General features: G+C 40.9%; 1 protein-coding gene across 2 annotated transcripts in view; it reads left to right on the top strand.

Moving 5' to 3' along the window:
* kansl1l (KAT8 regulatory NSL complex subunit 1-like) overlaps positions 1-22748 on the top strand; it is a 28748-nt gene extending 6000 nt beyond the window's left edge. Inside the window, exons 3-16 of one of the 2 annotated variants that reach the window (XM_061724507.1) lie at positions 2485-2626; positions 2839-2991; positions 3705-3808; positions 6560-6734; positions 7301-7475; positions 7907-8038; positions 8147-8290; positions 8598-8683; positions 9686-9798; positions 11051-11105; positions 11199-11311; positions 11483-11603; positions 16195-16417; positions 22496-22748. In XM_061724507.1, the coding sequence (XP_061580491.1) occupies positions 2485-2626; positions 2839-2991; positions 3705-3808; positions 6560-6734; positions 7301-7475; positions 7907-8038; positions 8147-8290; positions 8598-8683; positions 9686-9798; positions 11051-11105; positions 11199-11311; positions 11483-11603; positions 16195-16416 (1735 nt within the window). In that variant the 3' untranslated portion in view covers position 16417; positions 22496-22748. The remainder of the gene's footprint in view (positions 1-2484; positions 2627-2838; positions 2992-3704; positions 3809-6559; positions 6735-7300; positions 7476-7906; positions 8039-8146; positions 8291-8597; positions 8684-9685; positions 9799-11050; positions 11106-11198; positions 11312-11482; positions 11604-16194; positions 16418-22495) is intronic. The other variant, XM_061724508.1, reaches the window with a different exon arrangement.

Here is a 22748-nt window from a genome sequence, read left to right as displayed (position 1 = left end):
CATAAATGTCTTTTTCAAAGGATTTTCCTAAAGCACATTTTGGGATTGGTTTGTAGACAAAAGAAGACTTATTTGGTTTTTTCAAAACCCTATTTCTGGTCGGCTGTAAGTGGTGACTATTCCGTGTTAGACTGCCTACCAGCAAGGACTTTATTCAAAAAGACTATTGCAGATGTCAGGAGATCCAGGTAATGGAAAGATTTACAAGATAAGAACTTGATGCCGTCAGAGCAACACAGTTCATCGGGCAAAACAGCCGCCCTGGAGCTGTTTACACCTGGTATTAACTTATGCACCCTCTGGGCGAGGATTTTTATTCGTTTTTGTGACGCTCCCTCCGTCCAGCGAGATGCGATCGCTATACGTTTGGAGATGAGCCGCTCATTTTTGTGGAAGATGAACAAAACAGCTGTGTGTGAGGTACCAAAGCTTCAGAGGGAGGAACAATAAACGGAAAGAGTATAAAGGATTTCTTTTGTTAGTGGAGAATGAAAACTTTAGAGTTATTAAGGTGTCATTTTTTTGTGTCTTTGATCTGCAAAGGTGATCAAGATGACTCTGGTAACATCATACATTTTATATCATTTCATGATTTTTACTTCTCTCTCATACCCCATCGCCCCCATAACAAACGTATTAAATTTCTTGTTAAAATATCACACGTGTTGTATTGCTTTTGACACAGAATACTGGGAAGTTCAAGTCTGTTTTTCTTTCTCCAGTGAGTGTATCATAGCGACGCAGTCACCAGGAAGCAGGTCTTTAATAAGGACATTTTTTCCCCTGTGACGATTGAATAGCAAAAGATAGTCATTTGTGCATGTAAGATTTAAAAAAAAGACGTAGAGACACGAACCAGAATGTTTATGAGAACAAACAAACTTAATCACCTGAAAGAGCATCACCCTGCAGAGCACGCCCAATGCTATGAAACTAACAAAGGTTAAAGAGCTAAAAATAAATCAAAATGATCACGCAGCCAGCACCCTGTTATCTTTCCCTGGCTGATCATGTTGCTGAATGCGCTTTGTTGCAGGTTTCAGAAAAGAAACTGGAATTAGCCAAAGAAAAGCGCATTTGTAACTCCGCGAAAACACAATTCCTTTACCACTGTTTCCTGAAGCGATGCAATAAGCGTCAGGAATGAATAATTTCACTGTGTTGATTAGGTCACAGCAGTGGAAAAATGATTGTTCCCTGCGTGTGGAGTTGATGTGTTTGTGTTTTTGTCATCTTTAAAGTCTGCCGTGTGTCCAACTCTGTTCTCCTCCAGAGTAGAGCCATGCCCTCCACGTGTCACCAGTAAACCTCCCCAGGGAAGATGTAGTGAAGAGGAAAGCTCCGTGGTGGGGAGGAGATGGGCTCCTGCTTTCCTTTAGAAAAAGTGGAATTACTTTAACGCTCACTTGTTAACCAGGAACATGATTTGCTTTTTAAAACCACATATTATTAAGTGTCTGCACCGTTGGCAATCATTCACAGCCTCGAAAGTTGCTCATTTACGGCATTCAGTTTCTTCTGGTGCAGAAGTGTAAACCAAGGACAAAAACAACAGCGGTGAAGGAGAGAGAAGGAAGGAGGGAGGGAGGGAGGGAGGGAGAGGGAGTTATTTGAGTTTCTTCAAATAACCCTAAGCCCTTGCAAATCCCCTCTGATTGTCAGCCATTGAGTTGTTACAGCCATATTATGTATCAACATAATAAATATGCAATTTGAGATCAAGCACACCCAAAGGTGCACAGCAGCCTTTTCCCCGACGTCCCCTCCTCTTCCTCTGTCCCAAGTAATGCTGAGCAAATATTCCTGGAATTTCCCCATTATACAGTCAGAAAGAGCTGCAGGCCAGTCAGCTCTGGTCATTGTCTGCACGAAGAAAAGGACACCTACAGTCTAACGGACAGATTCCAAACAGATCCACGCTGACGTGGTCCACTGAATAGGTGAAGAATAAACTACTTCTGTGATATGAAAGGGTGTTGTGAAGTGCGCTGTGTGTAGCTGCTTGCTGACCGGCGTAACCTTTCCCCCTGCATGAGCGTGTTTGATCCTAGCCAAGGTCCGAGAACACTGCCATGGCAACTATTGGACCGAACGGGCCGGTGTCATGGAAACGTACAGACGGACAACACATAAATCGCATGTGTTGTATTTTGTTATCTGGAAGGCTTTTGTTGTAAACAACTCCCAAGTTTAATGGCAGCATGTTTTTTTGTCTGCCTCTCCCTCTGGAAGCATCCATATCACTCCAATATACTAACATCTTCAAACCGGTAACCTTTTTTTAAGGGTCAGGCTTGGTTTTATGAGTTAATTCAGTATCCTGGAGTATTGCCTTGTTTTGAGGTATGTACTTCAGAGTTCTGTTCCTTTATGAGGTCGAAGGAGGGTCTGGAGCCTTTTTAAAAGATGAAAATGAGATTATGAAGCTGTTATATGAATATAACTATGCCTCTCTGTCACCCATGACCCTGCGTCTCCTGCCAGCAGCAGCTGCCGCAAAAGGCAGTGGCTGGAAGAGAGAGCGGAGCTGGGCAGCAGATGGAGCTGGTTGCAGTTGCGAGTGGCTGAACTGGAAGGGAGGATAAAGCATCTGGCAGAACTCCACAAACACATTCGCTCCACCAAGGTATGATAAAAGTCAGCCACAACAACCTCAGTAAAGGGGGGTTGTCTTAATGAACCAGCTGATGCTTAGTTCAGGTCTGCATACATCTTATATATTCTTTTTTTTTTTAATGTTTTTTTCTGAAATGAAGCAAGTGAAAGTTCCCGCTTTTGCCAGAAAGACCCAACTTTTACACGACTAGATAAAGTGTGTGTTTGTGTTTTGCGTCTAAGGGTGGGGTGATGCTTGCAGACCCTCAGTCGCTGAAGAACAGGAAGATTCAGCAAAGCCTGGAGAGGGGGATGACTGGATTCTCCTGTGGAGCCTTGGATGCAGACGCTGAACCCTGCAGTCCTGCACGCCTCCTGCACAATATAGAGAGACAGGTACGAGGGAGGGACCTGAATGCACACCTATAATAGGATTAGCCCAAGGATTAATAACATATCATTTTTCTCGGCATGTCAGGAGAGTATGTGTCTTACTTTAGTACCTGGGAGAGTGCAGGAGGTTGCTTAGTGTCAGGTTGAGAGGATTGTGCTTATTGCTAGACTTTGTGTTATCATGCAGAAATAAAGGCTGCAGCTTTATGACGTCAGCTGGTGGCAATGATCTTAGAGTGAAACTCATTAATAGTTCCAGCTGTGGAGGTTGAGGAATTCACTCTTAATCTAACATGGGACACACGGGCTTGATGGAATTAGATGTAGAATCTTCTGCTTTAAACATACAGTATGTTCATGTCATAACAAGGGTATATGTATATATATATATATATATATATATATATATATATTTCTTTTATGAATCCAGCGAGGTATGTGTGAACATCTTTCCCAAAGAAAACCTTTCTTTTCTATTATTTGCACTAAAGGGGGTCATAGAAGGTAAATGGTGGGATATAGTTTCATGCCAGAATGACTATGTTATGTTTAAATCATGTCTATTTGTGTACTGATACTGTTCAGCGCCCTGTTAAGGTGATGTTCATGTATGAGATCCAAGTTCTTAAGCACTAACAGAAGCGTGGTGTGTGTCGCACAGCAGCTAGAGTTTTTATTTCCTACTAACTGTGAAATGCATTATGTGTTTTCTGCAGAGCGCTCAGCTCAGCCAGATTGTAAACAGTCTGATGCCGCCTCTCGGCTTTTCACCGCTCTCTAAACAACCCCAGAACTCGAAGGGAAGGGCGAGCTTTGGAAGGTGTGTAACACTGTTTTAATGAATGCTTTTTCTTGGGTTGCAACTAGAAATGGATCGACTGTAGATTCTTTTTTCTGTTTTAAGTTTGTTTTTTTGCCTTTCTGATTTTGGTCAGTTCTGTTTTTCTTTTAAGAAACTGTGCTTATCTGTATACAAGACAGAGCAAGTGTTTTTGTATAGCACATTTCAGCAACAAGGCAATTCAAGGTGCTTTACATAGTGAAAACATAAAAAGTAAATAGAAATAAAAAAGTTACAGTGCAGTGGCATGATAAAGAAAAGTTAGACTTTAGTTAAGAGTTGGTGTCGTTCTGGGTGGTTTAAATTCTGAATCTTTAATTTAGTCAAAGGCAGCTGTAAATAAATTAGTTTTTAACCTTGATTTAAAGGAACTAAGGGTTTCAGCATTCCTGCAGTTTTCAGGAAGTTTGTTCCAGATCTGTGGAGCATAAAACCTAAATGCTGCTTCTCCATGTTTCATTCTGACCTGAACCACAAGACCTGAGCAGTCTGGATGGTTGATATGTCTGTGTTGTATTTTGGACCTAAACCATTCAGTGATTTATAAACTAAAGGACGTGTTTTTAAGTGTATTCTCATAGATACAGGGAGCCAGTGTAAGTCCTCAGAACCGGAGTGATGTGCTCCACTCTCTTAGATCTAGTGAGGACTCTGGATCAGCTGTAGCTGTCTGATGGCCTTTTTTTTGATGACCTATGAATACACTGTTGCAGTAATCAATTAGACTGAAGATAAACGCATGGATGAGTTTTTTTAATATCCCGTTGAGATATTATTCCTTTAATCCATGATGTTTTTCAGGAGATCGAAGGTTGATCTTTTAACTGATGATGAACGTGTGTTTTTATGCATTGGTAATGTTAAACACAAGGTATGTTATTTGTCCCCTAGAGCCTGAAGGCGAGTTGAGGGAAGGGAAGGCGAGTAGGGAGGTGTTAACCGCGAAACATAAAGTAACCTGTGTGGGTGTGTAGAATGACGTATTGTCCCCATATCAGCAGGGTGATATAGGCCGTCAGACAGGTGATATTTCCAAACGAGGATGAGTGTTTTTTTGGCCAGATTTTGCTTCTTTCAAAGCCCCGGTTTGTCATTTTTGTGGTCAGTTGTTCAAACAATGGACCACCCTTTGGGGTTCTGGACACACGCCGGTTTATGACGTCCTCATCTCCGAGGCTGAGCAGTTCACGGATCTCCTTGTCTCCACAGTTACTCATCTTGCAAATATAGATCCTACCTGTGACTTCCTGCTGCTGTTGTTCTCATCAGCTCTTTCCTTATTTTATAAAACAATAATAAAAATAAATAAAAACTCCCCTGGTGGGTTTTACTCAGGTTACGTGATCAAGAAACCCCTCCCACGACCTGACACCCTGCATTAGTTCTGTTTATATTAGACTTGACCCGCAGTTAAGACTACCCTCTGAGGTGAGTTAATGTCAATGTAAAAGGGCACACGACAAGCTAGATCTGAGCGTTAACTGCAGGGTAATCACCAATGTAAACGGGGCTCATGACTACACCCAGACTTCAGCCTTATCAGTGGTTTCTGGCTATAGTAACTGTTGTATGTTTCCTCTTAAATGCTCTTCTTTTAGGCCAAAAAACTACTGCTTGTTTTTGTTAAAAAAAAAAGAAGATTACTCATCCACTCATTGATTTGTTGCATCTACTCAACGCTTCTATGCTCGTTTTCACCTGGTGACATTGCAATGTAAAGTTGTGGGCTGTTGGAGTAGTTACTTATCTAGTTTATTATTATCTCAGCCAGTGGAAGCATGTAAATGTTAAATAGAAGGGGCCCCAGTGTCAAACCTTGAGAAACTCCACGTGTACATTTTGTCAGTTACAATGTATATTCACTAAAGTATTCCCTGTCTTTTGAATGAGACTCAAACTAGTTAGGTACTGTGCCAGAAAGTCCAACCCAATTTTCCAGTCCCTCTAGTAATATACCACGGTCAATGGTATAAAATGCTAAACTGAGGTCCACTAATACCAGCACTGGTTCATCCACAGTCTGCATTTGTTCATTGTTGTCCATCCAGTGGAGGTAACAGTTAAAAACTTCTGATTTCACGAAGAATCAGAACTGTTTGCATTAAAACTGTTATCAGTGTCAATTGCTGCTCAAAATGTGCATACCAAATCAACTATGGAACATGAGACATGACATAAGACATTTATTGTTACATGCAATGACTAAATCATGTCATTTTCTTTTTCTTTTGTACAGCACTTTGGTCCATTGTTAAAGTGCTTTATAAATTTGTCAGAGCATATATCACTGCTGTAAGCTGCAGAAATGTTGCTTTACTGACGTGTTGGCAGTGTTATTGTTGGCATTAGAGACAGTAAAGACACTGTGTTGTGCAATGCACTTGCTCTAGATGACACAAAGTATTCTTGCCTTCTGTTGTTCTGATTCTCTGTGGATATATTAAGGTTCAGACTTTAGACTTATCAACTTATCAATGCTGAAGTCATGTTCCTTATTCTTATAAATCTCAGTGGAAGAGCATTGTTCTTTTCCCTTCCCCGGTTTTCACTTCTAACCTTTTCTGTCAGCTGTTAAGATAACAATCACATTCTAAATGGAAAATAAAGACATTCCTGTCGTATCATGTAGTTTCTAATGAGGAGGGTAAATTGGCCTAAACTGTGGAAAACCTTTTTTCATGAATCATGGCTCTGGCATTTTCTTGACCTCATCCGATCTTGTTGCTGCAGTGGTCAGAGAGGAGATGACGTTTCCGTGTCCGGGAGCTCCAAGAGGAGGAGACTGGGGGCCAGGAGGCTCTTCAAAGCTGATACATCATGCGTGTGCGCCCGGACTCGGCCCCTGCTCACCTACCACAAACCCAAATTATTCACTTTCAACTCTGACAGCCATGCCAGTCCACCGGTAGGCTTTGATGTCGGCTCTTTCTTTCCTCAGCTTATGTTTCCAGCCAGCTACATGTAGGATATTTCTATGAAAACACACTTGCATGTTTATCATTTCAGGTTTTAATATCAGTACACGATCAGGCAGAGCTGAACACATCTTCCAAATCTGTCTTATTGATAAAATATATAAACGCATACTGCCTCTAATTAGAGTATTGATCCAAATTCACTTATTTGCAACACAGCCTCTAAAGTGAGGACCCGCTTCGCTCAAACACATATATTATTTAACTATATTCAAATAATTTACAGTTTTATTCAAAGTGTAGCTTCAAATCAGTTGCTGTCATATCACTAAAGGTTCCTCCAAACTAAATAGGAATTTGATGAAGAAATGTTTGTTTATTTTAAAGCTTAGCTTTTATGAAGCCTTTATATTGCCTCTGGGCTCAAAAATCTGAAAAGAAACAAACACACACACAAAGAGAAAGCAGAGTTTCTCATGTATAAAAGAACCATTAAGGATTTAACAGAACATGATAAATAAGGCTTTCTCTTCATTTTCTCTTTCTTGTGCTCCAGAGTTCAAGAGGTTCCACGTCGACACTCTCCTCTTCTCTCTCATCATCTTCCTGTTTGTGTGGATCCTCCTGCGATCCTGTAGTTTTGTGCTCGGATCCGCACTGCAGCTCCAGTGCGGCCCGCTCCCCTAGCGTCTCCGGCTCCAGACCTTACTCTGCCACGCGGCTTTCTTGGGGTAGGAGACATATGGCTTAAAGATTTTTTTAAAACATTTTTCAAAAGTGATTAACTGCTTTGTAAGCTTAGCCGTTCTCAGGTTAAATGTATTCACTTTAATTGATTTTTACAGTTCATTTGTAATACAGTGAGTCATCTATATCCTGCAGGACTCTGGATGTGTTGTAATGAAGTCTTGATGTAAGGATTTTTAGTACAAATGTAATCCAGCAGAACTGCTTTAATTCCGATATTTTAATAAAACAGATTCAAGCAAATGAAAGATTCATCCTTCTTTTTTTATGTGCTGATTCACATTCATGAAGAGCCCAGAGAGCAACAAAATGGGAAAGAATTTTGCTGTTTTGACCCACCATGAGACACGATTAGTAACTGATGACTGTTGTATTACTTTCACAACTACCTTTAAAATGGTCTCATCCTTCCCAGACTCTCCCGCCTGCCCCCAATCACACGGGGCCACGGCCAGAGAAGAATGGTCTCAGAGACCCCTGGTTATCAACACTCGACTCTTCAGTCCAGCCAACTTCAAGAGAAACAGCTCCACTCCACGGCACAACGGTGAGATCCTTTTAGATATTCAAGTACTGTTCCTAAAAACGGTTTCTTCTCTTTTTTTTTTGGTTCCTCCCGGACTGATTTATTTTACTTCTTTGTGTGTCATTATAGGTCACAAATACAAGAAACATGGAAGACATCGTAAAGACAGAGTTTTGGGTCTGTCACCCATCGGGTCGTCTTGCTCTGGTTGGAGTCGTCGCAGCCGATCCGATCAGAGGAAAAGGAAGAAAGGACGCGTCCGCAGACTGATTGGTGTGTGTTTACAGGTGTTGAGTTTGAAATCAGAAGTCAAACTCGTATCATCTTGAGATAAGATTAATTAAACATTGAAAATGATCCACCAACAATGGAATTGTGCTTGAATTTCTTTGGCTTTGATGTAGAAATATGTCTCGTATCACAGTGTCCGAGTTAGACAGTTGTGGTGTAACTGAATTGAAATAATATCTACCTAGTAACACTTTGATTGATCCTCATATTTGATGCCAACATTGTATTCACCAGTTGTGTTTATGATATAACCTGTTACAGATAGTCTTGTGTTTGTGTGTATATCCAGATGATCGGCTCTGTGATGTAGGAGAAAGTTCAGATGAAGTGCTGGAGGAAAGTTACGCTCAAGACGCTTTCAAACAAACCTCACGGGTAACCGACACATTTGACTTTCTGTGGAGAGTGAGGTTGTACTGTTCAGTGACTGTGTGGCCACAAAACAAATAAGGTCTGAGCTTCAGCTGTTCGTGTTCTAACTGCACACTAAACTCTTACTGTATGACCAGTTTACAAATATATCTTACAGTTTGATTTGTTTTTATCACATGTGGCAAGTAAAATGTCTTTACTGTGCCTTTTATGAAGTGGCAGGACTGTATGTGTGTAATCTGCCTCGATGTATTATTTATAAGTCTTATTAACCTGAGAGGACCCTGTTTGGCCGCCATGCACAAATTCTCATTTCCTGTAGTAAACTCACCAGTTACAAAGAAAAAAAATAACACAAAGAAAGCAAAAACATTCATATTTTTATTTAGTGCAGAGAATCTGTTTGTTTTTGGAGCTGGCAGCTCTGATCTGAATGGATGAGTGAGCTCAGGGGTGGCCACCTCTTGTGACTTTGAAGGCCCAGATTAGACCTGGGTTTGTCTCGAGGCCTCCCTCAGATTTCTGAAACAGCACCTTGGAAAACATCCCAACAAAACCCCGCAGGCATCCTGACCAGATGTTCAGACCACCTTAACTGGCTCTTTTTAATAAGGAGGAGCAGTGACTCTCCTCTGGGCGTCTTCTGGATGACTGAGCTCCTCACCCTGTCCCTAAACGTTAGCCCAGCCACCCTTCAAATAGAAATCCTTTTGGCAGCTTGTGTTTCTGATCCCATTTTTTTTTTCAGCCTCGGCTCACAGTTCATGACCATAGGTTAGACTTTGGTTTCAGCTCTGTCTGAACCTGCCCGCCTCTGCCAGCCAGGCTCCGAGACAGATCCACTGCATCACTTGACAAGCGTATACCAATGAAAATAATCAGTCTACATTCAAATATTGATTAATACAAAAATGCTATAGTAGCCTGATGACTATTTTAAACTTCTATGGGGTTTTTTGTGTGAACTTTTGCATGACTCATTCTCTTCTCATGTGTTTCTTTTAGGTCCACATTCCCAAACGCCAGAGAGAGAGTGTGTACAATATCAACAACGTCATCATCCCAGTGATGCCCGCTAAAGTGGAGAAGCTGCAGTACAAAGACATTTTAACACCCAGGTATGGACGCATGTGCTGCAGAAGGTTCTACTGAACCCAAAGACTGTTTTAGAGGAAGCAGCTTGCAGCACATTACATTTGATTTATATATATATATATATATATATATATATTATATATATATCTTTTTATTTATTTTAATGATCAAATGTTTATTAAGAGATGTTAGGTCAATTTAAAGACGTCACAATAGGGCAGTTGGGTGGCACAGTGGTTAAAGCAAGAGGCCCATGTACTGAGGCTACAGCGCTCGCAGGTTCGAGTCCCGGCCTGCCGCCATTCTCTCTCTCCACACCCTTCCTGTCTACACTTCAAACAAAATCTTTAAAAAAAAAAGGAGTTCAGAATAAAAGACAAAAGATGGATATGTATGCATCAGCAAATCAACCTAAAATACAAATAAACCACTCAGCCCACCATCAAACCCACCGTACTTCCACCACCCACCCGTAACTCACACCCTGATCAGAAACATATACTCAAAAACATGACCTCAGTGAAAATAAGAAGGAAAAGGGACATTTTTTTTTTTTAAACAAAAAAAACACACCACCCACATGCATGCCTGCCAGTCAGGAAGGGGAGATTCATACAGACGAAACATACAGACACACAAACGGCAGGGGAAAATAATAATAAATATTTAATTTAGTGATATTGTCACTAAATTCTGTTTTGACAACTTATTCAGTGTGAAAACTGGCACATTAACTGCGACTGACGTGTCACATCATGAGGACCCCTTTGCGCACATAAAGAGCATACATGTAATGAAGCTTGTGTGAGGCATAAAAATGAAATGTATCAGCTGGTGACCCCTCAAAAGCATGTGGCATCCAGGGATAACACAGCTAATAGCTTTTTTATGTTTTATTCAGTGTCAATTACATGTAAAAGCTGTCAAACATGATCAGAAGCGATTCTGGTCCTAATAAAAACGGCATATGGGGTTGAAAACGTTGAGCTAGTAGCCTAGCACATGTTTTCAAAATTGAGTTTAATAAACTCAGAGGTCTGTAAATAGCATGATCCATTCTTCTTTAAGAGCCAAGATATCAGAGCTGTACTAACAGTGTCTCCCAAAAGGATTAATATAACTCTGCAGGTATTCCATCTAGGCCCCCTTGTTAGTTTTTTCTAGATGGAGTTATGCGATTATCCCGTACTTTTTAACAGAAATAGAAACTGGCTTGGCACACTGTCCGTTATTCTAATTACAATGGTACTAGAGAGGATTCTGTCTTCCTTCCAGTTGGAGGGAAGTTGACGCTGTGACAGAGGTGGAGGCAGAGGAGGAGGAGTGGCAGGTAATACCTCTTTAACTTGGACATAAACAGTTTATTTAAATTTGTGGATTAAAGATAATTTTCAACCCTGTGGGGTTGCTGGCTTGTATACAGCTTGAAGACCTTGGAGATGAAGTGTTTGCTCAAAGGCACCTGGCTTTGGAGCAGAAAGAGAAATTACGCTGGTCGTCCTCGGAAATGCGAAAGTGCTGCAGGCCGGCTATAAGGTACCAACCCACATCCATGACGTTGACCATCACACATGTTGGACGGGGCGTTCCGTTTGTCCCAAACCGCCACGCTACGTTTCTCTTTGTTCTCGTGTAAATTCTGCCTGCGTGACAGCGGAGTGTTAAGAAATGCCCTTGTGGAGTTTCATGCTTATTTTTTCTCCCCAGATCTGTCAGCAGGCTATCGGGCAGTGGGAGTGGCGTCTGCACATCAGGAGAGGAGAGCTCTGCGGAGTGGAGCCGCGGTCAGCTGGACAGTGACGAGCAGCTGCAGTCCGAGGAGTGGCTGGTAAGATCAAACGCACTGCGGGGGAAACCTGAAGTTTCCCAGACGAGAGCACGGCAGCATGTCGATACCGGTGACGCGGGGGGCAGCTCACATTGAGTCGTGCACGGCATTGTTCTCCTGACTGTGGCATTTTGGCACTATTGCAAAGTACCATAAAGTTTTCCTTCTGTCACCAGCATGCGTTTTATTGGAATAGTTATGACTAGGACTTCTGATGTGTTCAGGGTGTACCCCATGTGTCGCCTAAAGAGAGCTGGGATATCCAGCAGACCCCTGGGACCCTGAACAGGAATAAGGAGATGAGGATCATTGATGGATGGAAATACTACCCCTTTAATTATATTAATATCTATTCACATTCATATTCTTAGTGCTACTTCATATTAATGATGCCGTTATATGAATTACTGTCACTATTTGTACATCTCAATCAACACCAGGGTAATATTACATGTACATGTACTACACATGTAAGGCTCTACTGAAGCTTAACAACCAAACAGTTATGTGATCAATGGAAACTAACTAACCAATGAAACCACATACATGAACAATAAATCACCACTTAGGCATAATTTATGTCCAAAGTTTAAATCATGCAACTTCAGACATGCACTACTGTAGGTGCCTTTTTTAAATACAATACTAAACGTATATCAGATAACCCTGCTCTGCTCATCTTTGGGAATAAACATCAAATCATCCTTGTGACCTTCTGCTTTATTTTAGTTTAGTTTTTACTTGTCATCTTATCAAAGCTGCTGCTTTTATCACCTGCCAATTTTCATTTTGTTAAACTCTGATGTTCTTGCAGACAAGTATACATAAAAACATAGAAAATCATTGTTTCCTTATTTCCAAAACATTGACTATAAATAACTTAGACCTTTCCCCAAAACTCCTGCAGGCTGCAGAACCTTCTGTCCGTCACTGGAAACCTGAGCAAACGGAGCTCCAGATTACTCCATTGAGATAGTTCTACAATTAAAATACAATTTAAAAGAAATTATAGTTTATACCTCATGCTGCTCATTTCCAAACACGTATGTGTGGAATATAATTCCTATGAAATAAACTGCCAAGTATTTTCTTGTCCAAATGTTTGACTTCATCACTATGGATATATTTATTCAAATATTGATTTTTTTTTATTTTTTTTTTATATAATTTGCTTCTACCAAACTTAAACCACTTCTTTGTTTGTTTTGAATGTATCGAGTATCTGCAGCAATTCTCTCCTCAGTTGAACTGAACGTAGCATTTAAGCTCCTTCCCTTCTTCCCTTGCTCACACGCTCCAAAATCCACATCAGATAATCAATTATATCATTGCACACAGATCTCAGGCAGAGTTGTGTTTATCTACCGCAGATTGTGACGCTTCTTGTAACGCTTCTTGTAACAATGAATTATCTTTGCTTTGACTCGCGTGCTAACACGGACAAATGTGGAAACGATGCATTGTGCACCAGTTTGTGGGTTATGACCGGTTTAATCCTTAACTACTCCTGTTAATTCATAAAACCTTCCCAAAAGATATTTTTAGTTAGACTGGATCTGTTGTTAAATAATTTATTTCATTGAATATACATAACTTTCCAAGTGGACATGAAATAGTGAGCTAATTAGGAGGGAGGTTTTGGTCAGACATCTTTTCATGTGTTCAGTTATTTTTCTAATTCTTGTATTCCTGGAAATGCATAAAGCAACCACTCAGCTGTGCACGCGTGCAATTCACGCAGAGTCAAGGATGTGTGGACAGGTGGTCACGTGCGTTGTTCTGTGTGGTCACTGTACACATGGCAAACTGCAACTTCATTATCACAACTTTGAAATCAATATTGATTTCAGTAATGAAACGGCTGGATTTAAATGAGAGGCCTGTTTATTTAACAGCTGGTGTTTATGGAAAACTGTATATTTCTGAGGCGTCGGCTACAAAACCTTCACCCATGGCCGATCCAAGAAAAACAGCTTTTATTTTAGTGGCCTCCTACGCTTCCTCGGACATGATTTTAACACCTTACAGATGGTCCAAATTTCTAGCTTAGGGTCTCAGTAAAATCTTCCAGACTAAAGACGCTTTGACGTACTGCGATTGTGTGGGATCGTCCCCATGAGTGCGATGCGTTCAGGAGAAAACGGAGCCCGATCAGCGGGTCAGTGTTCACAGCTGGCCGGGCTTATGGCTGGGCGAGTAGTGCGTCTGTAATTGTTTAGCAATATAAACCTGAAGTGAGCAGTTCAGGCGTTTCCTGAGCTACTAACTGCTGACTTGTTTTCATAAACCGATGAAAAGTGTTATTTTGGCAAGACCGAACCAGCTGTATTTTTGCTTCGGTTACTCACATTTGTCTCATTATCTCGAAGGACTGAGCTGCAGCAGCTGCTCCGCAGAATCACTGTTTGTGCTGCTTCATTTGTGTAGAATTATTTTGGTTTATCTTTGTGAAGATACTTTAATGTGAAACGATATTTTGTGCAGTTTTTCCAATAAAAGATGTCAAGTTTTTGGAGGATTTTGTAGTGCTGGCCATAACAGGACGTCACACTCCTCAGCATTGTCAGACACAATTGCCGGACTTCATCATTATTACAGACAACTGGAATACATATACGTTACAGAAATACAGTTGGACCTGGAGCTGGAAAATACTTTTGTGCCGACTGATCCAGAATCAATTTAACAAAGCTTGTAAAACCCATCCCTATGATTTACCAGTGATAGAGCACCCGATTGGTTTCCAGTGAGAGTTGGACTCCGCCGAGCGAGGCTGCCCTTTGTCTCTGATTCTGTTCACAACATTAATGGACAGAATTTCCGAGACCAAATCCAAGACCATGGTTCTCTGTCAGAAAAAGGTGGAAAGCTGTCCCCGGGTCGGGGACAAGGTGCTGCCTCAAGTAGAGGGGTTTTAAGTATCTCGGGGTCTTAATTCACGAGTGAAGGGAAGACGCAGGACTCGCTGGAGGGATTCAGCCTAACCCTAACCCTCAAAAGGATTATTTAAAGCAATGAAATAAAAGCAAGAAGTAAAAGATAAGACTGCCAGTAAAACAAATTGCCTCCATGGGGATAACAAAGATTCCTCAAAAAATAAGAAAGAATAAAAAGGTGCAGTCTACATGTTTCCTTCATCCTTGAATAATCAAATCAAATCACCATGAATACCCATATCAACATAGAAAGCATCACCACTCATTACTTTGGTATAGAGAAATAATCCTTCTTTTCAATGTTTTTTTAAATAAGGTTAAGGTTCTACTTGATTTCAAATCCCTCTCCAAATTATTCCATACATCCACCTGTGTGGATGTATCAGTTTGGTGTTGGTTTTGACCGCCGACAACCGGTGTGTGAATGTGTGCGTGTGTGGGTGAATGTTTGCAGTGTAAAGCGCTTTGGGGCTGTAGGAGTACAGCTGGAAAGCGCTATATAAGTGTAAGCCATTTACCATTTACCTTTTGATTTCCTGTATATGCTCTCCCCTCTGAGGTTGTAATGGCTCTGTCTTAAATTAAACATGTTTTGGATACAGTCTGGCAGCAATCTTGTTGATTTTGAACATAATCTGTCCACCAGTTCATTGAATTTGAGCTCATTTGTGTCTATAAATATTGGTTGGTTGGGTGCTTGTACCCAAAGTCACATTGCTTTTTTTTGGAGTAAGAATATTGGAAGTTAAAGGATGGATGCATGGAAAGTATCCAATATCAGACTTTCATCTTGAAGATTGTTTGTTGTATATGGAGTATACGTTTCGTATATATACACATACTTTTTTAAATTTTACTTAGCAGTACTAGGCAGTTTAAAGAACAGTAGTGAAGACTAAAGAGGTGAAGGTCATTGTGAGGCTCATGAGAGCTGAATTTGTAGTATTTTGACATCAAAAAGGTAAAGGAATAAAAGAGGAGGCAGTAACAGAATAAAAACTAGACTGAAAAATGTCTTTGCTGTAGGGAGCCATTTCTCTTTTCACCACCTGCTATTTCTTGAATTATGTTTCTGAAACATCCCTGTCAAAGATACAGAACTGTAATTTGTCCTTCAGCAGAGAGGAAGAGTATAAAGCAGCAAAAAGGGGTTGAACATTAACCAATAGCCTTTCTCCATTCATCTTGTCTGTGCTGCAAGGCTGAAATGGATTCTTGAGAGACTGCACAGATGCTTGTCCCCACTTGTTTCTTCTTATGTTGCTCTAATTGCAGTACTTTCTGCCTCTTTGCTTTGATTGGAGAGGGAATGAGTCACTACTTAACCAGACTTTCCTCATCAGCTTTCTTTTCTCCCAACATATTCTCTCCTTCACTGCACTTCTGTGTTCTTCGCTACCCAAATAAGCCATGATTAAAGCACAACCTTCGACTTTTTCTTTCTCCCTTTTTTAAAACACACTTTCGAGCCTCAGACAGTGATGTGGATAAAACCATTTATCCATTTAATTTCACAAGTGAAGATAAGTTTTGCATGATGTACTCTAATAGGAAAATCCTAAATAATGAATACATATAAAAATCATGCGTTTTTTGTTAGATAATGGATGAAAATAAGGCGGAGACACTAGATTAAAGCCTTGCATGTCCTCCAGATTCAGGAACCTTGGGACCCCCGAGCGTTTCCTTTGGATGCGGATCACTACCCTTCAGAGCTGTCCGATGAAGCAGGAGAACTTCCGTCAGGATGGACAGACTGCACCTCCACCTTCCACACGTCAAAGAACTCCAGCTCCCACAACACCTCAGTTCAGTCAGCTGGTGCTACGCTGCCCCCTCATGGACAAAGAAAGAGCTGCACACTGAGCGTCAGCTGAGGTAGCAGTGCTGGTTTCACACATAAGCAGATAAGAAGCTTACATTTTGCATCAACTTAATTTAAATACATTTCAAGCTGTTTTGTCACTAATTTGTTTATGCAGACACTTTTCTGAAAAGTTAGTCAATTATAGTACAAAATTGACTTCCGGTGTAGCGACTAATGGACTAGGACGTGTTTTTTTGAGCTCCTGCAACAACCTTTAAAAATATCTATTTTTGGTACAGCTTTTTCATCTTCCTTCGGTTTATTTTTCCCGACCTTCATTATTCTACTTTGGCCCCGTATTTTTGCCGACCAAAATGCCTCCAAAACTCAAACCATCCGCACCACCCCCGCGGCCCTCTCCGCACGCAGCATCCCCGCCTCGTGGTGACCCCCCGTCCAGCCTGGCCGAGGCCGCCGGGGCCGCTCCTTCACACGACTTTAAGGCCGAGCTGCTCGCATCACTCCGCGTTGAGATGGCGGCTGTTTTTAAATCGGAGCTTCAGGCTGCTTTAACTGAAAACCTGTCGAGCATCAAGACTGAGCTGCAAGCGGTGAAGTCGGAATTATCAAAAAGCATTACAAACATCCAGTCTGATGTGCGCGCTCTGAAGAACACCGTGGTTGAAATGGAAACATCTCTTTCATCCTGCACCGATGACATCACAACCTTACAGGCTAAAGTGGAGCATCTGTCAGCTGAACTGATGAGGCTGGATGGTAAATGCGAGGATCTGGAGGCGAGATCCCGGCGCAATAACATACGGATCGTGGGAATTCCTGAAGATTTTTCCACCTCTTCTGCTGTTACGGATATTCCCTCTCTGCTCAAGGAGGCTTTCAGCCTGGAGAAGGAGCCTCTCCTGGACCGGGCGCACCGCACCCTCCAGCCGAAGCCGAAGCCCGGAGAGCGCCCTCGTCCCATCATCGCCCGTCTGCACTATCATACAGACTGTGTGGATATATTGCGCCGAGCCAGGGCTCAGCAACGGATTACGTGTGGAGAGTTGACTTTCTCTGTCTTTCCCGACCACACCCAGAAGACGGCCCGTGCCCGAGCCGCCTTTAATGACGTCCGCCGCCGGCTCCGCGAGATACCGGGGATCCGATACGGTCTGCTGTACCCCGCCCGCCTCCGCATCACCCACAACGGCGCAGAAAGGGAGTTCAGGTCGGCAGAGGAGGCCAGCGCTTTCATCACGTCGCTCAAAGTCTAGTTGAACTTTTTTCAGTTCATCAGTGTCGGTTTTTTTTTTTTTTTTTTTTCTCTCCCATATATACACGGTATGTGGTTTTCAGTTTAACTTGGTCGTGATTGGTTGTACCTCTCTGTTAATGTTGCTGGGCTTGCAGGAGCTCAACACGAAGCTTGTTAGTTATTATCTTGTTAGTTATGCTTAAAGCCGTAAGTGTTCTTTTCAGGGATCTGACTCCTTCTGGAGTTTGCACTGGGTTCTCCATCGTTTGGGGATGGGGTCGTTGTAAGTGCAATTGGGGGGTGGGGGGTGGGGGGTTCAGTAGGTTAAGTTTGTTGTTGTTTTCAATTTCCCCCCTTTTTTTTTTTTTATTTATTTATTATTTTTTTTTTTTTTTCTCCCCCCTTTTTTTTTTTTTTTTTTTTTTTTTTTTTTTTTTTTTTTTTTTTTTTCTTCTTCTTTCCTCTTTCTTTCTTTCCTCCCTCCATCCCTTTCTTTCCTTTCCTTCCTTGGGGATCCGCATTCGGTACATCTCTATCTTTAGGAATTTAACATATGGCCACTAATACTGGTACTTCTGTGAGGTTGTTGAGCTGGAATATTAAAGGCATGGGGAGTCCAATTAAGAGATCGAGAATATTTGCTCACCTGAGACGTCTTAAAGCTGACTTAGTGTTCCTTCAGGAAACCCACATGCGCACCAAAGACCAGGTCAGACTTAAATGTCCCTGGGTTTCTGAGGTGTTTCACTCTGATTTCAACTCTAAGGCCAGGGGGGTTGCTATATTAATTGGTAAGTCAATGCAGTTTTCAGCATCTAAGGTGATTTCAGACAAAAACGGCAGATACTTAATTGTGGCGGGTACGCTATTTCATATTCCCATATTATTAGTTAATATATATGCCCCCAATTTTGACAACCCACACTTTATGAATAAGCTTTTTGAATGTCTCCCCTCATTGAACGACAGTCTTCTTATAATTGGCGGGGATATGAACTGCGTAATTGACCCCAAACTAGACCGCTCCAGCCCACGAAATCTGACTCCTTCTTCAATGTCGAGGTCTCTTTCAGATTTTGTGTCCAAGAACGGTTGCACCGATCCTTGGAGATTTTATAACCCTTGTACCAAAAAATATTCCTTCTTTTCTCCGATGCATCAATCTTTCTCTCGGATTGATTATTATTTTATTGATGCTAAACTAATTCCCAAAGTACTGTCTGTTGATTATCATCCTATTGTGATCTCCGACCACGCTCCTCTTTCTTTGGATATTCAGTTCTCTTCACAGCCACGCTACTCAACATCTTGGAGGTTCAATACATTACTTCTCTCAGATGATAAGTTCACCAATTTTATTACAACTAAAATTGATGATTACATCTCTATAAATCAAAATGATATGGAACCAATTTCATCTTCACTGCTGTGGGAATCATTAAAAGCATATTTGCGGGGACAAATTATCTCCTTCTCTGCTCACTTGAATAAGTCCCGGAAAGCCAAATTACAAGAACTCTCTATTAAGATCACAAAATTGGACCAACAACTTGCTACTTGCCCCTCTCCCAGTTTTCTTAAGCAACGTGTCGATTTACAGACTGAATTTGATCTCCTTACCACTAATGACGCAGAGCGACTTCTCTTACGATCACGCTCCGTATATTATGAACATGGAGACAAGGCAAGTCGGCTCATGGCTCATCAGCTACGTCGCCAGGCAGCCTCACGTATGATCCTTCAGATAAAAGATTCATCAGGCTCATTGCATCAGGATCCCACCGCCATTAATTCTGTCTTTCACTCATTTTATTCCTCTTTATATACGTCTGAATCTCCATCTGGCTCCACTGAATTGAATTCATTCTTAGATAGCCTCAACTTTCCTGTTATAGGCTCCGATGCTGCTAAAAATCTTGACTTGCCATTAACGGTAGAAGAAATTAATCTCGCTGTGAGAAGTATGCAAAATAACAAAGCTCCTGGCCCTGATGGATTTCCAGTGGAATTTTTTAAGAAATTTCAGGATAAATTGTCCCCTTTATTGCATGCTGTTTATAAGGAATCACTGGAACATGGCACTCTCCCTCCCACTTTAAGGCAAGCCTCCATAAGTCTCCTCTTAAAAAAAGATAAGGATCCAACTCTCTGCGGCTCATACAGACCTCTTTCGTTAATAAATGTAGATGCTAAGATCCTTGCTAAAGCCTTGGCTTATCGCTTGGAGAACATTGTGCCAACTATTGTCTCAAATGAACAGACAGGATTTGTTAAGGGGCGACAGTTATTCTTTAATGTGCGGACACTTTTAAATATTATTCACTCTAAAACTATCACCACAACACCTGAAGTCGTAATCTCAGTCGATGCTGAAAAGGCATTTGATAGGATTGAATGGGACTATTTATTTACTGTACTGAAGAAGTTTGGGCTGGGGAATGGGTTCATTTCTTTGATTCGTCTCCTTTACACGTCTCCACAAGCAAGCGTTTCCACTAATGGCATTCAGTCCAATTTTTTTACTCTAGCCCGTGGCACCAGACAGGGGTGTCCCCTCTCTCCCCTATTATTCGCACTAGCTATAGAGCCCCTGTCAATCTTTCTGAGGTCCTCCCCCACTTTTACTGGGATCTCCCGATTGGGAACAGAATATAAGCTGTCACTTTACGCTGATGACTTACTGTTATATGTCTCGGATCCTGTCCTCTCCATTCCTTCAATTTTATCTGCTTTCCAGAGATTCGGGTCTTTCTCAGGCTATAAAGTGAACGTATCTAAAAGTGAATGCTATCCCATTAATGACTCAGCAACACAGCTCGTACAGTCAGATATCCCTTTTAAGATTAGTCCTTCCGGCTTTAGGTATCTTGGGATCAACGTAACCAGAACGTTAAGCTCTCTTTTTTCTGCTAATCTCTCACCTTTAATGTCTACAATTAAATCTGACCTCCATAGATGGAAAAGCTTACCTCTTTCATTAATTGGAAGAATTAACGCAGTTAAAATGAATATTTTGCCCAAATTTCTATTTCTGTTCCATTGTCTTCCACTTTTCTTACCAAAACACTTTTTTAAAATAATTGATCAAACTATTTCTGACTTCTTATGGTGTGGGAAGGCTCCTAGAATCCGCAAATCCACACTTCAGAGATGTAAATTCAATGGCGGACTGGCACTTCCCAATTTCCAACTGTATTATTGGGCAGCACATATTCAAAAAATTTCATTTTGGTTCAAATCGGTGAATATGCCATGGTGTAAATTGGAGGCACAGTCATGCATTTCATCCTCTTTACCTGCTCTACTTACCTCATCTATTCCATCCAACCTCTCTGTCTTTACAAATAATCAAGTGGTTCACTCCACACTTAAAATTTGGTATCAATTTAGGAAACACTTCAAATTTAAGTCAGCATCTACTTTAGCTCCATTACTGAACAATCATTTATTTCGACCTCCGCTTACAGATTCAACCTTTCTCATATGGCATAATAAGGGCCTGAAAAGTTTTGGAGATCTTTACAAGGATGGTATCTTTCGCAGCTTTGCAGATCTCTCAGGTGAATTTAATCTCCCGCCTTCTCATCTCTTTCGATACTTTCAGATTAGACACTGCGCTAAAGCTTTGTTTCCAGTTTTTCCATCCTCTCCGCCGACTCTACAGTGGGAGGTGCTTTTAAACCATGATCCACTTCAAAAATCACTGATCTCTAAGGTTTACGATGACCTTCTGTCTTACGATCTCTCTCCAGTTATTAAAGTTAGGGCTGCCTGGGAAGATGAACTGGATCTAAATTTGGAGGATGACTGGTGGGACGCTGCTCTTAAAAAAATTTACACAAGTTCATCCTGCGCTCGTCTTACACTTATACAGTTTAAAGTACTGTTTAGAGTCCACTTTTCTAAAGCTCGACTCTCACAGATCTATCCCAGTGTCACTGACGAATGCGACAAATGTCATGCCTCGTCCTGCAATTTAACCCATATGTTTTACTCTTGCCCACTACTTTCTCGCTTTTGGTCGAATTATTTTGACACCATGTCAAAAATACTCTCTGTGAATATAAAAGTCTCCCCCCATGTTGCCATATTCGGGCTCCCAGAGGACCATGGCCGGTTTACTTCAAACCAAAAAGACATTTTGGCTTTTACTTCCTTACTGGCAAGACGCCACCTTCTTCTCCACTGGAAGTCGACTAAGGCTCCTTCTAGTACCCAGTGGCTCAACGACACCATGTTTTTTCTGAAGCTGGAAAAGATTAAATATTCACTGAAGGGTAGTTGCAACAAATTTTATAATAAGTGGCTTCCCTTTCTTACATTCTTCCACTCTCTCCAGTCCCTGCCTCCTGATTGACGGATCCCCCCCCTCCCTCTCTTCTCTCATTCCTTTCTTTCTTCCTCCTTTTTATTTATCTTTTTACTTTTCTTTTGTTTTTGGTTTTTTTTTTTTTTTTTTTTCCCCTTTTTATTCATCTATTTTTTTAATTCATACTGTTTAGCTTAAATACTTAAATATTACTTGTATATAAGAATATAATAATTTTCGTGTATTTGTCATTGTTTTGTGTGGATTTTTTGTTCTGTTCTTAATTCCAAAAAAAAAAAAAAAAAGGAGGTAGACTGTATATCTTTTTTTTGTTTATTCCTGTTCAACTGTGCCTTACCCCCTAATAAAAATATCAAAACAAATTATAGTACAAAATTATTTATCAGTTCATTTGAACCTTCAAAAGGACGATTAAGTTATTCCTGTTGAGTAACTTTCTGTGGATAATTAGTGTTTTTTAATCATGAAAAAAAGAATTACTCACAGTTAGACGTAGACTCTTGCAAAATTGCCTTCAGTGTGTTTGATTTATCATTTGAATTAAGTGTATACTTTCGTCTCCAGATGTCTTCACACGTGGGACCATGAGCCAGTGGAGTAATCAACGTGGATGTCCTTGATTTTGTGATTTATTTCACAGTAGTTTTAACTGAGTTTCATGGTTCTTGCTACAGTTTTAAGGTTTAACGTGAAAAAAAAAAATGCTGTATGTAAAGTTATATGAACCAGTAGTGTGTATAGATATATATGTATAAAGATTTTAGCAGAAGCATTTATTTATGTAACTTTTACTTGTTTTTTTTTTTTTTTTAATCTC

This window comes from Cololabis saira, chromosome 6, assembly GCF_033807715.1.
Source record: "Cololabis saira isolate AMF1-May2022 chromosome 6, fColSai1.1, whole genome shotgun sequence".
Lineage (NCBI taxonomy): Eukaryota > Metazoa > Chordata > Actinopteri > Beloniformes > Belonidae > Cololabis > Cololabis saira.
This window is presented reverse-complemented; position numbering and strand designations above follow the sequence as displayed.